The 16243-nt window shown below is 33.2% G+C and overlaps 3 protein-coding genes across 3 annotated transcripts; all 3 read left to right on the plus strand.

The window, feature by feature from the left end:
• The first annotated feature begins 1224 nt into the window (after nt 1-1224).
• LOC145045392 (uncharacterized) lies at nt 1225-2202 on the plus strand. Its single transcript, XM_078993729.1, has 3 exons — nt 1225-1464; nt 1513-1621; nt 1664-2202. Exons 1-3 carry the CDS (start codon nt 1225-1227, stop codon nt 2200-2202), a joined length of 888 nt encoding a protein of 295 aa, XP_078849855.1.
• Nucleotides 2203-2324: 122 nt separating this feature from the next.
• Nucleotides 2325-3058, plus strand: LOC145045394 (uncharacterized). Its single transcript, XM_078993730.1, has 3 exons — nt 2325-2657; nt 2717-2792; nt 2868-3058. The coding sequence occupies exons 1-3, from the start codon at nt 2325-2327 to the stop codon at nt 3056-3058; spliced, it is 600 nt and encodes a 199-aa protein (XP_078849856.1).
• A 3280-nt stretch (nt 3059-6338) lies between these two features.
• Nucleotides 6339-12975, plus strand: LOC145044909 (autophagy-related protein 18h-like). The gene is made up of 9 exons (XM_078993260.1): nt 6339-6779; nt 8089-8538; nt 9526-9930; nt 10029-10274; nt 10399-11166; nt 11414-11574; nt 11758-11837; nt 12271-12687; nt 12778-12975. The coding sequence occupies exons 1-9, from the start codon at nt 6597-6599 to the stop codon at nt 12780-12782; spliced, it is 2715 nt and encodes a 904-aa protein (XP_078849386.1). The 5' UTR covers nt 6339-6596; the 3' UTR covers nt 12783-12975.
• Nucleotides 12976-16243: the final 3268 nt, after the last annotated feature.

A 16243-nucleotide genomic window follows, 5' to 3' on the forward strand; every position in this document is an offset into this window, starting at 1 on the left:
ACTTGTACCCCCCCCCTTTAAAAGCATGTAAAAGTACTCATAAAACATTTAAAAGCGTGAATTATAGGGGTATGAACTCACTTGTAAGATCGGAGGTTGCGGGATGAAAACCGGATAGAATTTCGGCTTGAGAAAGTGGATTTCCTCGGGATTCTCGGGAATATCGGGGGCACAAACGACCTTCGGGACTTGAGCAAAGTGATCGGGGCTTCGGGGTAGCACGGGCACGGAAAACGAGACAAGAAAGTAAGAGAAATGGTGTGATTTTCCCGGAACCCTCGCATCCCTTTTATAGGGGCTGGGAACCGACCTCGTACGCTAGGCGTACGCGTGTACGCGGGGCGTACGCGTGTACGCGGGGCGTACGCGTGCGTCATGCGTGACCGAGTCCTCGACTGCCTCGAAGCTCGGATGGGACGGGGCATAGCCTCGCACAAGCGCGACGTGGACGATCCGAGGCCAAGGCCTCGCGTACGCTGGGCGTACGGGGGTTACGCTAGGCGTAACTTGGCCCTATCTGGTGACTCCCCTTCGGATAATACCAAGGGTTTATATTTAAATTTATATATAAATTATTTAATAAACTTCAAAAATTCATATCTTCTTCATACGAACTCCGTTTTCGACGTTCTTTTTATCCACGCGAAGGTGAGACCATACTCTACAAATTTCGTTTAGATCCCGTAGGGAAATTCCAAAATTATTTTTATTATTTATTTTTAAAAGGTCGCGGTAAGAAAATTTCTTTAGAAATTCATAACTTCTTTATCTGACGTTGGTTTTTGCCAGACTTTTTACCGCTGAAATATCATTGTTGAGACCTTCGATTCTCGTTTAGGTCATTCCGGTCGAAAGTCGCTCGATCTCTGATTCGAGTTTTTAGCCGTTTGTCGTTAAGCCGAACTTGAAAAATTCCTAACTTTCTTATACAAAGTTGGAATTGGGTGTTCTTTTTACGTACGATCACAGTTTAATGACATATAACATAATAGGTAATTTAATTAGTGATATTTGGATATTTTATTTTTGAAGTTAATTTTATTACAACTAACGTGGTTACAATACTTGACTTTTTAGGTCGTTTACATGTAGTTGAAATATCGGGTTGTCACATAAATATTGCTTATTTTTGAAACACGTAGGAGATGGAAAAACTCTCAGCATAATAATGCTATACGGTTTTGTGATAGTATGATGAATCAATCATGACATATTGATAAAGTGATGCAAAAACAATCTACTGATCAAATTGAAAAGAATATGTTAAGGGTGAAAACATCAATAGATGTTGTTCGTTTTCTTTCATTTCAGGGGATTGCTTTTAGGGGGCATGATAAGAAAATTGATTCAAAAAACTATGGGAACTTGATTGAGTTGATCAAATACACAACTTCTTACAATGAGGATGTTGTAGGTGTTGTTTTGGAAAATGCCTCAGGCAACGCAAAATACACTTCACATGAGGTCTAGAAAGAAAATTTAAATATTTTTGCTAAGAAAGTGAGAAAAAAGATAGTTGAAGATATTTATGATTCTAAATATTTTATAATCGATGATGAGGCAAGTGATGAAAGTAAGAAAGAGCAGATGGACATTGTTCTTCTATATGTTGACAATAAAGGTTACATATAAGAATGGTTTTTTGATATCGTCCATGTTAAAGATACATCATCTTCCACTTTGTATTCTTCTATATGTGCAACTATTACTTCTAACAAGCTTGTTGTTGAGAATCTTCGTGGACAGGGGTATGAAGGAGCTAGCAACATGTGTGGTGAATGGAAGGGATTACAAACATTATTTCTCAAGGATTATCCATGTGCTTATTATATACATTGTATGGCTCATCGGTTACAACTTGCATTGGTTGCAACAACTAGAGAAGTAGACTCTGTACATGAATTTTTTGGAAATTTATCTTTCATTGTAAATGCCGTAGGTGCTTCTTGTAAATGCCAAGATGAACTACAAGCCGCTCAAGTTGCTGAAACTGCAGAAATGCTAGAATCTAGTGAAATTGAAACTAGAAAAGCGGCTAATCAAATTGGTACTTTAAAGTGTGCTGGAGACACTCGTTGGAGCTCACATTTTACTTCTATTAGCAATCTTCTTTGGATGTACAATCCAACTTGTACAGTTTTGGAAAATATAAAAAAGCAGGCTCTGATTACAAAACAAGAGGCAATGCTAGTACTACATTGAAAAGAATGACATCTTTTGAGTTAGTTTTCATTTTACATATGATGAAATAAATTTTGGGAATTACTGATATTTTTTGTCAAGCTTTACAACAAAAGTCTTAAGACATCATAAGTGAAATAACAATGGTTTTCCATACAAAGAAATTGATTGAAACCCATAAAGATGATGAATGGGGCTTTTTCCTGTATGACGTTATGGAATTTTGTAAGAAGCATGATATTGGTATTCCTGAATTTAAAGATCCATATTTTGAAGGAAAAAGCAATAGGAAGGGAGGTCTTATTACTACTGAGCATCACTATCATTTTGATATATTTAATGAGACAATTGATTTTCAGTTACAGGAAATTGACTCGAGGTTCAATGAAAGATTCGTAGAGCTTCTACAACTTAGTGCTGCTTTGGATCCAAAAGAGGGATATAAATGCTTCAATTCTGATTCTATTTGCAAACTTGCAAAAAATTTTATTATCTTGATTTCACTGACCAAGAAATATATGTTTTAAAATTTCAGTTGAAGCACTTTGAAGCTTATGTAAAGGGTCATCCATTTTTGGGAAAGTTGTCATCTATTGCTGAAGTTTGTCAAGGTTTGGCAGAGACATGAAAAACAAGTCACCACTATCTTGTTGACAGATTGATTCGGGTTGTGTTGACCCTTCCAGTGTCTATTGCAACTATTGAGCATGCATTTTCTTCTATGAAAATTGTAAAGAATAAACTACGTAATAAAATCAATGATGATTTTATTACTGATAGTCTGGTTATTTACATCGAGAAAGACATCGCCAAGATTTTCGATTCCATTTTAGATGATTTTAATAATGTAAGAGAGTATCGTGTGCAACTTAAATGAACAATTTACTTTAAAATGCATACATTGTCGCATTTTGTTATCATATGATGTATTTTTCTACTAGTTTATATTTTGTAAATTATTTGATCTACCATAAAGCAAAATCCTGGCTACGCCACCGACTAAATTACCACAGCACCGCGTACACATGGAAACACCACATCGTGGTAACCTAACCATCGTTCCTGGGAGAAAAATTCCTAAAATCCAAATTAAAACTTTAACCATGCATAACATTTTTCATACATGAATTTGATGTTACATGAGGATTCATTGGGTTGTAGAAATATGATGCGAAAATTCGGTTGATGGTTTATAGGGAATCACCCGATTCCATTTATGATTATATGAGAATGTATGAAAGAACTGCAAGAGAAAGTGTGTATAGATTGTCAAAATGTGTTGTTGAAACATTTGGTGACATTTATTTCCAAAAACTTTCTTTGAGTGGTATTCAACAACTATATGCGACACATGAGTGATATTCAACAACTATATGTGACACATTAAGAAAGACATGGTTTTCTCAGTATGATAGGAAACATTGATTGCATACACTGGAATTGGAGAAATTGTCCCCCAAGAGTGCAGATGGTAGTTTGCAAGTAGTCATCATGGAACATCTTCATTGGTATTAGAGGTTGTTGTTTTCTAATATTTATGGATTTGACTTGCTTTTTTCGGGGTTGTAGGTTCAAAAAACAAAATCAACGTTCTTGATCAGTCACCAGTATTCAACGATACTTTGTCAGGAAAGGCACCAGATAATCCTTTTCATTGTGAATGAAAACAAATATAAGTTTGGGGTATTACCTTACAAATGAAATATATCATATGTATTCTACATTCGTGAATGCATTCCAACACCCAGTGAAACCAAAAGAAAATTTCTTCAAGAGAAGAAAAAGAAACAACACGTAAGATGTGGAACTTGCTTTTAGAGTTCTAAAGTCGAAGTGCATATAGTAGAGCATGTGACACGACCATTGGAGATGGAAACTCTATGGTATACTATGTAGACATGTACCAATATGCATAACATGGTAGTAAAATATAAATGACAAAATATTGAACAATATATATGCCAACGGAGCCCTGTCACATGCCGTTTCTACTAGGCTCAGTGAAATAAAGAGTTGTTGATATTCAAGATGCAATAAAACATATACAACTTCGAGAAGACTTGCCCGGTCATATCTACGATACTAACAATGATGACGAGTAGTGTACTTAGAAAAAAAATTATGTATTTTTTAGTCTTGTAATGTCTTTTTTTTTTAATAATTTAAATGTTATGTTTTTTTTAATATTATATAATTATATTTAGAACTATTGAAAAAAATGAAAAAAAAAGAAACACTTAAAAAAAAGGAAAAAAATATGATATGAAAATTATTTTGATAAGAAGTTATGTTTACAATTTCTTGGTTTTGAAAATGACGTAGTATGTGAAATACGATGTTATTTTTGTTTTGAAGCGGTAAATGTAATTTAATCCTAAACTACTATTTAATTTCACCTATGTTTACAACAAAAAAACATGATGTTATGACTTTAGTCACTTAGATGCATACCTACACACCTAAGTTTTGGAGTGAGACAAAAAAAACAAACTTTTTAGTCATTTCTTCAACGAAGGTAATTTTGACCTACATTTACACAGTTAGTTTTGGTCTTTTCAGCAATCAAATTTTAATTTAATTTATCAAGCTCACAATCCCAACAAGTCCAACATAATCAACTTAGTTTCAAGTTCAATAAAGAGTTACATATTCAATTTACAAAACCATGGTCTCCACTTGGATAATTATCATGGCATCATGTATGCACATTTTTTTAAATTTATAATTTCGACCTATAACATCAGGTTATATGAAATTAGGTTTAAGATAATTTAAGATATCAATATCTTGATTTTAAAGAAAAAATATAGATACAAAACTTAGAATACATGTTGTTTTATAGTTTTGAAACAATATTTTTTCAATAAATATGTGAGGGAAAAAGTATGTTCCACAAAACTCAAAATCTTATATGTATAGACACTTAGTAGTTAACTTTTGTTAAAATTGCAAAAAAAATTGCGTCTGTTGGGAACATACATATTGGTCATTTTTTTAAATGAAAAAGTAATAGAAGTATATATATATATATATATATATATATATATATATATATATATACACACACACACACACACACTATTTTGTGGCCTACTATTTGGATCTTGCTAGGGTCCTTGCCCCTGAAACCCCATGTTCTCGGGATCTAATTGCATACATGATCTTTGCACCTCTGAAGCTTGCAATATTGCTAAAACCGAACTCAACTTGTCTTGAGTTAATCATGATATTACTAAACGAGTTGATTAAACTAAATATAGCCACAAACAATATGAGAGGTCTCAAGGTCAAACCTAAACATACTTCACTGATTGTTAGTGTTATGTGATTTACGCCTTACATTATGTGTGATGGCCTTTATGGGTGTGACGTGAAACATATAGGAATGCAATTTATCTTTTTTGAATTACTGTAATCTTACATAGTTAATATGAATTGTATAGAGTCATCTATTATTTAATTCATAAACATTACAATCACGATTATAAAAAAGATTTTTAAATTTGAAAAAATATCAAAAAAAAATATGTGAAAATCTTGGATATTCAAAATCTGATTTTAGTTCTTTTGATAGATATTTGATAGTTATGTTCCAAAAGTTTGGATATTCAAATTATCCAAATCCATGAATAACACATTTTGATCTATATACTAGAATAGAAAACCACAACATTGAATGAGGATATACTTGTAATGATTTCTTTTCTTTACATATGGTTTGGGTATAAAATCAATAAGTTGGTTTCGATCCAATGGTTTGTAACTTCAAATAATTGCTTGCATTAAAGGTGTTGCTTTGTTAAGTGATTTAGTAGATATTTTCGAATGCTCTTAAATGACATGTTAAAGTAGATAACAACAATATCAATTAAAACCATAAAAAGTTTGAAATTTCAATATCAAATCTGATATCATGTATCCATTTTTGAATTTTGGGTATCGAAATATTCTTAAAAGAATCTCGCATATCCAAAATTCGGAACCTAACATGGCCTTATAAGACAGTTCTAAAAAAAGTTAAATATAAACAAAACAAGATATATTAGAAGTGGTGTTTAGTAATAAGTCAAAAAGAAAGGTTTAAATTGACAAATAATAATCTTAAGGGACTCTATATTGCAACTACCACAATTAGCTTACGGCGCAATTAACAAGCAAACTTGTAATCACAGATAGAGGGAGAGAGAGAGAGAGAGAGAGGAACCGTCGATGTGAAGGTCAAACGAACAAACACTTTGAAAATCTGTGACCGCTGTAATCTCCGCCGTGTTCTTGCAAGTTTTTTTCTCTTCCGGTGAAGTTCATCATTTGATGCCCTATTCTATCGTGAATCTTCGACGCTTGGCGGTGAGCAGTGGTGGTGGAGGTGGAGGAGGGAGTGCCGGTGAAATTACAAGTAGTCGATTATTATTATTATGAGGAGAAACCAAAACAAGGTCAATAATGATAAACATGACAACAGCAATGGCTTAATTCCTAATTCGTTCAGATTCATTTCTTCATATATCAAGACCGTCTCTTCGAACGTCCGGTCGGCTGGAGCCTCCGTTTCTGGATCGGTTTCCGGTGATTCCTCCGATGAACTTCGGAAAGACCAGGTTTCATGATCGATTATTTAGTTGCTTGATTTCGCGTTTGTTTAAGAGTATTTTACTGTATTACGTAAGGATAAGGATTGATGTTCACCGTTTTAATACTGGATTCTGAAATTAATCTCATGTGTGTTTTTATCTACTTCGAGTATATATTGTAGAATTATTGCTTGGATTTTCATCGGAAATGGAAATTGATATAAAGGCTGAGGAATCTAATTTAGCGATTAATGAGACACTTAATTTGGATTGGGGACTAGTGGATGAGATATTTGGATCTTTCCTTAAATATAGGGTTTATTTGTTTTGTGGTTCTGGAGATGCTGCTCTTTCTATGATAGCCACATAAACAACTGCGCGGTTTCACCCTTGGAACTACAGAATCGTTTGGAAATTGGAGTTTTTCAGGGGTGTAGCAGGGGGTCACTTTAATCATATGCTTGAATTGTTTACTACTGATATGAGTAGACATGGAACTTTTATTTATACAGTTGGGGAAGTTTTGCACTTATGACAAAAAATTAAAGAGGATATAGACAAAAATCTCATTAGTTTCTGCTACAATTTAAAATGGAAAGTGAACTTACAACCTATACCTGAAAGTGAGAAAAAGGAGCTGAGGTGAGGTGACAAAGGTGATTCTTCTCTGCAGATGAGGAAGTATTAGAAAGTCAAAGCGAGTTCGATAGTCAAAACATGCATTTTGTGTGTACTTTGTTGTGGGTCCAAATAGAATTCTAGGCTTCTAATTCTCTATGTATATGGACTTAAAAAGAAATGACTTCAATGAGATGTTTTAGATTTGACTTGTTAGACATAATGCTTATGGAATGAGTGCTACTTTTGTGAATTATCATTTCAACATTAAAATCTTTAGGGTTAGTTTAAAAATAGTCCATAAGATAGCCCCCATGATGTGTTACCTCTTTTTAAAAGATTTCACGAGTATTAAACTTACTTTATTTAACATATTACGTGTTCTCTTTCCATGTTTTGCAATTTGGGTATTGTACTTATAAACTAAACAGGTTATATTGTGTTAATCAATAAGCAACTGCTGTGCAATTATGATCCTGTATGTGATCATGTTAACACATTTAACACATGGATTGTGTATACTGTATTTAATGATAAAAGTCTATTGCTTATCAATAAAAGTCCCTTCTTTTGCACTATCACCACTAAACTATTGTTTAATCGCTCTGTAACCATTGATTTTTTAGGTTGTTACAAAATATGCTGCGTATATTTGTATAAGTTTGTATTTATAAATTATAATGATAATAATCACTCAAGATTATATTTTCTTGAACAGGTACTATGGTGTTGCTTTGATAGATTAGAGCTTAATCCATCAACAATCAAGAATGTCCTTCTACTAGGCTACTCAAATGGTTTTCAAGTTCTTGATGTGGATGATGGTTGTAATTTTAGTGAACTAGTTTCAACTCGTGATGATCCAGTCACATTTCTACAAATACAGCCTACCCCTAAAGAAGCAACAACAAGTGATGCCCATGAAGGATTCAAAATGTCACACCCCTTGTTATTGGTTGTTGCTAGTGAAGAAGCAAGGGTTTCAGGTATATCACATTCACACAATGAAAGAGATGAATCCCAGATGGATAATTCCATGTATTCTCCTAGAGCTGTGAGATTCTACTCATTAAGGTCACATAGTTATGTTCATGTGTTGAGGTTTCGGTCAACTGTGTATATGGTTAGATGCAGTCCAAGGATAGTAGCTGTAGGTCTCACTTCACAAGTAAGCATCCATTATCCATTTACATTCACTCTTTATTTTTATCTTTCCTTGAATTTTTAAGGGGTTAAATGCTTGAAGAAATAGCAATGTATTTAAAAAATATATATATAGGTTTCTGCCTTTAGTTTTCTGTTATTTGGACATTATACATTGGAAAATTTAACCCAGTTAGTTAGTTATAGCAGTGAAAATTGCTTTGTGTTTAGGGGTAGATTTTTTTATGTTGATTCTTATGTGGTGTTTGGTATGATGGGATAAAGGAAGGAATGGAATAGTCCATGATTCATTGTGTAGAAATGAAAACAACCTGTTTCTTTTGCACATCGGAATGGAATGAACCATTGTTGAAGGAATGTGATTCCTTCCATTTCCATTTTGTTAATTTTCATTCCTTATTATCATGGGTATTTTTTTTTTTATCCCATCAAGGATGATTTGAAAATTTGCAGTATAGCCCGTTTTTATTTATTTAAATTTTATTGACACAGTTTTTAAAATTTATTATTAAAGTACGCTTATAAGTCTTTAAAATAACAAAAATAATATACTTTTTTTGCAACTTATTTTGGATTCAACGGGCTTTTTTGTTTTTGTAAATTAAAATTTGATAATTGTAAATAAAAAATAATTTATAAAATAGAGTTAAAATATTATAAATTGTATTTACATATAATATAAAAAATTCGTACGGAATTTCATTCCATATTTCTATTCCTATAGGCCAACCAAACATGATCATGGGATGTAGTAATAACTCATTCCATTCCTTTATCTTTCCATTCCATCCAACTAGACAGACCCTTACTAATAATATTAATATCTTCGATTTCTAATTCCATTTGTGAAATTTATGTTTAATTCGGTTCCCAACTTAATTTATTCATCAAGGAATGAATCATACTAAAAATGTTTGTTTTTTTTTTCCTAGTTTTGAAAAGGAATGTTATGGAACAATTAACAATGTTTTTTTTTTTTCTTTCATGGCAGATATATTGCTTTGATGCGGTTACACTGGAAAACAAATTTAGTGTGCTCACATATCCAATATCACAATTAGGAGGACAAGGAGTCTCTGGAATCAATATTGGATATGGGCCAATGGCTGTGGGGCCCAGGTGGTTAGCATATTCTTCCAACAATCCATTATTATCAAACACAGGGCGATTAAGTCCTCAAAATCTAAGCCCTTCGCCAGGTGTCAGTCCCTCAACCTCACCTGGCAGTGGAAGTTTAATGGCCAGATATGCCATGGAATCCAGCAAGCAGTTTGCTAGTGGACTTATTAATCTTGGAGATATGAGTTACAGAACTTTCTCTAAGTATTGCCATGACCTTCTTCCTGATGCTACCAGAGCTGTGCCTCATTCTACTGAAAATGCTAATGCAGGAATGGTAAGATTTTTCATATATTAATATATTTACTTTTTGTAAGCATCTACCTATAAAACTTGCTTTGAAATTAGAATCGTATCTAAAAACTATCTGTGCAGGTTGTGATTAAAGATTTTGTATCAAGAGCTGTTGTTTCACAATTTAGGGCCCACACAAGTCCTATCTCTGCACTATGTTTTGATCCGAGTGGGACCCTTTTGGTCACTGCATCTGTTCATGGGAATAATATCAATATTTTCCGGATTCTTCCATCTTCCTCACATAACGAATCAGGCAACCGAAACTTTGATTGGAATTCTGCTCATGTCCATCTTTATAAACTCCATCGTGGCATGACTTCTGCTGTTCGTCTCTACTTTCTCTCTCTCTTGTTTTATTTTCTTTTCTATATATAAATAAAAAACTAATTATATATAAAATCCAGCTTATTGATTATTTGGTGAGTATGGTTTTCTGTTGATTTAACAGGTGATACAGGACATATGTTTTAGTAACTATAGTCAGTGGATAGCTGTAGTTTCATCAAGGGGCACATGCCATATCTTTCTATTGTCTCCTTTCGGTGGTGAAACCGGTATTCAAATACAAAACTCCAACAAAACCAAACTCTCACCTTTTGTATCACAACCATGGTGGTCAACCTCCTCTTTCACAAAAGACCAATCATTCTCACCCCCACCCCCCATCACCCTATCAGTAGTTAGCAGAATAAAAAACGTTAATTTCGGGTGGATTAACACCGCCGGAAAGGCGGCTGTCCCGCCAGGTGTCATTGCCGCCTGTTTCCATTCTTCCGTACGCCGGAATCATCCGGAACCTTCTCCTTCTGTTTCTGTTTCTAAAGCTGATGTATTAGAGCATTTGTTGGTGTATACGCCATCTGGGTATGTGATTCAGTATGAGCTGTTGCCTTCTCTAGGAAGGGAGCAAGGGGAATCCAGCGGTTCCCCTCAAGATGAGGAGTTGAGGGTGAAGGTCGAACCCGTTCAGTGGTGGGATGTTTGCCGGAGAACGGATTGGCCGGAAAAAGAGGAGTTTATTGGTATTGGTATTGGTATTGGTGGTGCTCCGGGAAGACATGGTTCGGTGGAGGCTGCGATGGCTAATTCCGATGACGAAGACGGTGGTGTTGTGGAGAAGGATTTGAGTAAACTAAAAGAGAGATCGCGGTGGTATCTTTCGCATGCTGAGGTGCAAATGAGATCCGGGAGAGTTCCCATTTGGCAAAAGTCCAAGGTGAGAAGGGTATTTACGTCGTTTTGCATCCCATCCCATCCCACCCCACCTTTCTTTCTTTCTTTCTCTCTTTCTTGTGTGGGACAAAAATTGCAATTTTTGTCTCGTTGAGACTTCAATCCAAGTCCAAGGTGCTATTCTCGAGGATGAGGAGAGGGTATTTATGTCTTTTTTTCACAGATGTATGTTGGGCATTTTTCAAGAATGCTTATGAGTTATGATCTGAATCTGATTATGATATGCACAGATATATTTCTATGCAATGGCCCCACAGTTACATGATGATGGTCATGGTGGGGAGGTTGATATTGAAACAATCCCGGTGCATGAGATTGAAGTCAGGGAGAAAGATTTGCTGCCTGTTTTCGATAGCTCTTGTGCACTTCATCCTGCTTGGACTGATAACCGGTAGTCTCACTCGCATTAACCCCTCTTCCATTCCTTTTTTTTTTTTTTTAAATTTCATCATCCTAACAAGGGTGTTTACGTCTTTTAAACTTTTCATGCAAATGCCCTTTTCATCCTCCTAATCTTTTATCATGCAAGCGTATAGGCTTTTATAACTTTTAATTGTTTTCATTTTATTTGAAGAGTGTTTGGTGCTGGTAGATATTCTGCTTCGTCTTCCCATGGTGGTAGCAGCAATGAAAAGTTTCCTCAAGATTCCAATGGTAAAAAGATCCTTTGGTTTGATTTTTTTTATTTATCTTCTACTAAAATATACATAGTTAAAATTATACATTTCTTCTATTTGTATCAGTATATATAAAAAAATTTACAAAAATATTCAAATACAAAATGACAGAAATGGTCTCTCTTTAACCAAACTACAGAAACAATCCCTGCCTAAGTCAAAAATTATAGAAATGATCCTTCTGTAGGAAATATAGACGAAACGATCCCTGTGTAAGATAAAGTTACAGAAATGGTCCCTCTTGCCAGCAATGTGCGGGCTAAAAACCCTTGTTAACACACAAAAAACAATTCTTCCTTTAACATAACATTCATTTGATAGATTTACAAACCAAACATAAAGCAAGTAAATGTAATTCTCAACCCAACACTGTTTTTATTTATTTATTTATTTATTGTTTATTCTCTCAGGTTCAGCAACAGAAGCACAGATTGCATCTTACCCTATTCTCGCTTCAACTGTAAATAATAAAGACAGCATGAATGGGCTAACTTGTTACCCTCCTCTTCTTGATGATGACATCATGAATTCTCCATCTCCGGTTGACCGCTCAATCCCACCCGACCGAACCGTGGCCCGCGGGGTCAAGTCCTTGGAAAGCGTGGTCACTAGCGACGGTTCGAACCGTTCCGACTCAAGCATGAACAATATTGTTGATGGATATGGACACGATTTCCAAGAAGAATACTGCAACCCTTCCACTCAGGAAAAAAAAGAAATAAATGATGCTGATGCCAAAAATGGCCTCCATCAGAGGAGTAAATCCGAGGAAGATGGCGATGGTGATGATGATATGCTTGGTGGGGTGTTTGCTTTCTCCGAAGAAGGTCAGTAGTACTTCTCTTTCCTTTCCATAATTAAAAAAAAAAACACAAGCTCAAGTGTTTGGTTGTTTAATAAATAATAAATGATTGCAGGTTGATGATGGTGAAATGAATGTGGGTTTGATGGTTGTGTAACTAATTCACTGATTTGATTTGAGAGGTGAAACTTTGGGTGTTGTTTCTTGTTGGGCGACAATTCTTGGTTTTCTCTGTTTCTAATTCTTCTGTACATGATGTATAGTTGGCCATATCTCTTTTAATAGTAAAGAAGAAAAACTTGACATTCTTTTACGCCATCAGGGTTTGTAGTTTTTACCTTTTTTAATTCTTTGCATGCTTGTCATAACATTAAAAAGATATAAGTGGATAATCTTTAAAAGTAAAGTACAATGTTTTCATAAGAAAAAAGTTGAAAGTTTAACACTACAACATAACAAAGTGAAAGATGCTATGAAAAACAAATAAATAAAAGTATGTTGCTATTTCTTGCTTTTAGCTGTCCAACCATATCATAATTATCGCAAAATAAAAGTACGTTGCTAATTTCTTTCATGGTTTCATCAAAGTAGCAAAGAACTTAGCCTAAACATACCATATTTTATTTATTTACAGTTTTTTTAATCAATACTATTCACATTTTAAGCAAAGAATATGTGAACATAATTTTAATATATTTGATGGTCTATGAAGTTGGTTTAAAGATTAAAACTACTAATTCGAATTCCCACTGTTTTCCCATCTTATTTTCTATTAAAGTCAAAGTCCTGCCAAATGTTTGTTTTTTTGGTTTGGTAATCTAACAAAGCTCACAAATTTAAAAGTCTGAATGTGCACTTAAAAGTATCTTTAATCGCTTTCTTCTTGTAAACCAAAATGTATATTTTCCAAGATGGTAAAAACATAGACTAAATTAGATATTTGGTCCTTGCAGTTTACAAAATGTTTAGGTTTAGTCCTTTAACTTCTTTTTATGTGGGTGGTCCTTGTGTTCTAATTTGTTTGTATGGTTGGTCCCTTAAGGGATGAAAAACGCACCAAAATCAAACCACAGAAACGATCTGAATGCAAAAAAAATTAGTGATCAAACGTGAAATTTTGATCAAACCATAGGGACGATTTCAATAATTTACTCTAATATATATATATATATATATATATATATATATATATATATATATATATATATATATATATATCATTTCTATTTATTTTTATCGATTTTTAATTAATTAATTAGATTTATATCTTATACAAATGGACAAAAACCCCACACTAGAAATCGATTCCATCTCCTAAATTGGTAAGACAATCGACATTGTTCATCTGGTTTTATCGGTGATCGGTAATGATAATGATATAAGATTCAAGAGTCTACGGGCTTGGTGTTGTATAAATCATCGATGAGGCTTCTATGCTCTAACATTCTTTTGGTGTAGTTGAAGCTTTGGTTTTTAAATGAAACATCCCTCTCACATTGGCTAGTGAATATAGTTTAACAAAACCTAAATTTTTATGTTTAAATATTCAAATATTTATAAATATGGAATTTGGTCTGAAAGTTTCAAAGTTAAACAACACCTGTTAAATTGTGAGGAAGTATCAACCAATATAAAATCATAAGAATAATTGTCGACAATACATATCCAAAAGTAATCTAGAATACCCAAATGACATAATTAATATTTCTTTAATCCTATAGTTCACGAGCTTAAAAAAATACCCATGAAGTTGAAATTAAGCAACACCAATGGATGTTGTTGCTAGGTTAGAGAATTGATTGGTTAATTTGGAACACTTTCTAACTCCTTGATCACAATATGATTTTGGATTATATGAGAAACAAGACCTAGGCTATTAGAATGTAGAATATAACTAGGAATGTCTAGGTTGTTGAGTACATATTTATGTTTCAAGAACCAGTTCTTTAACCATACAAAATCGTCACTCCAAGCTCACTATCTACTTTCTCAATCGTCTTATGAGGAAAGTTTCTTGGGGCGTCTGCACTTATTAAACAACTTCTGACTCATTATTAGGCATGTGAGGAAAATATCGAACAACATACTTCTTAAGTATAACCAATCTATCAAGCTTAACCACATCACTTTGAGTCAACTCCTTCTGAAAGAGAATCCTACATGAAAACCCGAAACTACCCTTTTGATCAGGAGGTAGATGATTATTCTACTCATTCCTTTTCTTTATAGTCCAAAACTCATGAAACTTAGCTTGATAGGTTCCATCTTTGGATATGGTATACATATCTCTTTTTCTCTCACTAAATAATCTCCATCTTAATTCAATGATGTGCTTTCATTTTCAGGATAATAAAGTTTAATGCTTAACAAAGTAATGCATCAAAGGTTATGTGATTTCTTTGATAGATTAGTGATTTATATTTTGTTTATTTACTACACAAAGGTGATAAATAAAGTTCATATGAGCATATTTTGTGGTTAGGAGAAGTTTAAAGTCCAACTTCAATTCTAAATCATCAATGACATATTAATGAGTAGTTAGTATGCGCTCTTAGCGAGAAAATACAGAAGTATACTTAATAGATAGCTAATCCCAAAAAAGTCATAAACAATTGGTTGTTAGTTTCAAACCTCACATAATGTAGATCTTTATCCTCTTCATACTTCATTCTCATAATAGCCGATGCTTTGTTACATGGTTTAGTCTTTGTTGATATATGTTATGTGGTTCTTAACATTTGTAGTGTCTATAACTACATGTTCAATAATTTCTCTTTGATGTTCTTTGTTGACTGTTATATGGTTAACTTGGTATTTTTTTTTTAAATCTTAATTAATTGGATAAACATATTTCTAAAACCTTTTTCTTTCTTAAGCAAGATTGTCGGGAGAATATGTACCAAGACACCTTAAGAATTTCTATGGTGTTGGTAGCATCATTGCATTGAGGCACTATAGAATATAAACAAATATCATATTTTGATTGTTATGTGGTGCTTTTTAAATGTAAATATTTATTAATAACTTTTTTTTGATAAAAAAATATTGATACATGAATAAACAAATAGTTATTTTGTATGTAGATATTAATAAAAAAATTATTAAGTTTTTATGTTATCACTACATATGCTAATCTTTGAAAAAAATAATTAAAAGATTAGATACATTTTATTAATATAGTAAATAAAACAAAATTGTCTACTCCTTTACTTTTTTTTTATTAAATCACACTTTATTCACTCCGTCCTTATGATTTTAAATTATTTATGTTTTGCCTATTTTATCTGATCCATATTACTTGGCCAGTTACATGTGTTTAACAATCATTAATTTTTTCACAAATAGAAATATGGCTCACAATAGATCAGCTAATTATAGCAACGTTTCGTCCTCCATCATCTACTTTGAAAATGACAGTTTCCTTTATAAGTTTGATTTACATGCTATTGTTGATTGACAACAAGTAGATGATATTAATATACTTAACTTTCATTTATGAAATATACATTATGTCAAATAGTTTTTTGATTATTTTTACCCTCATATTTCATTTTATTTATTTTATTATATAATTTAAACCT

The sequence above is a fragment of the Lactuca saligna genome, chromosome 5 (assembly GCF_052625555.1).
Source record: "Lactuca saligna cultivar CGN05327 chromosome 5, ASM5262555v1, whole genome shotgun sequence".
In the NCBI taxonomy this organism is placed as follows: Eukaryota; Viridiplantae; Streptophyta; class Magnoliopsida; order Asterales; family Asteraceae; genus Lactuca; species Lactuca saligna.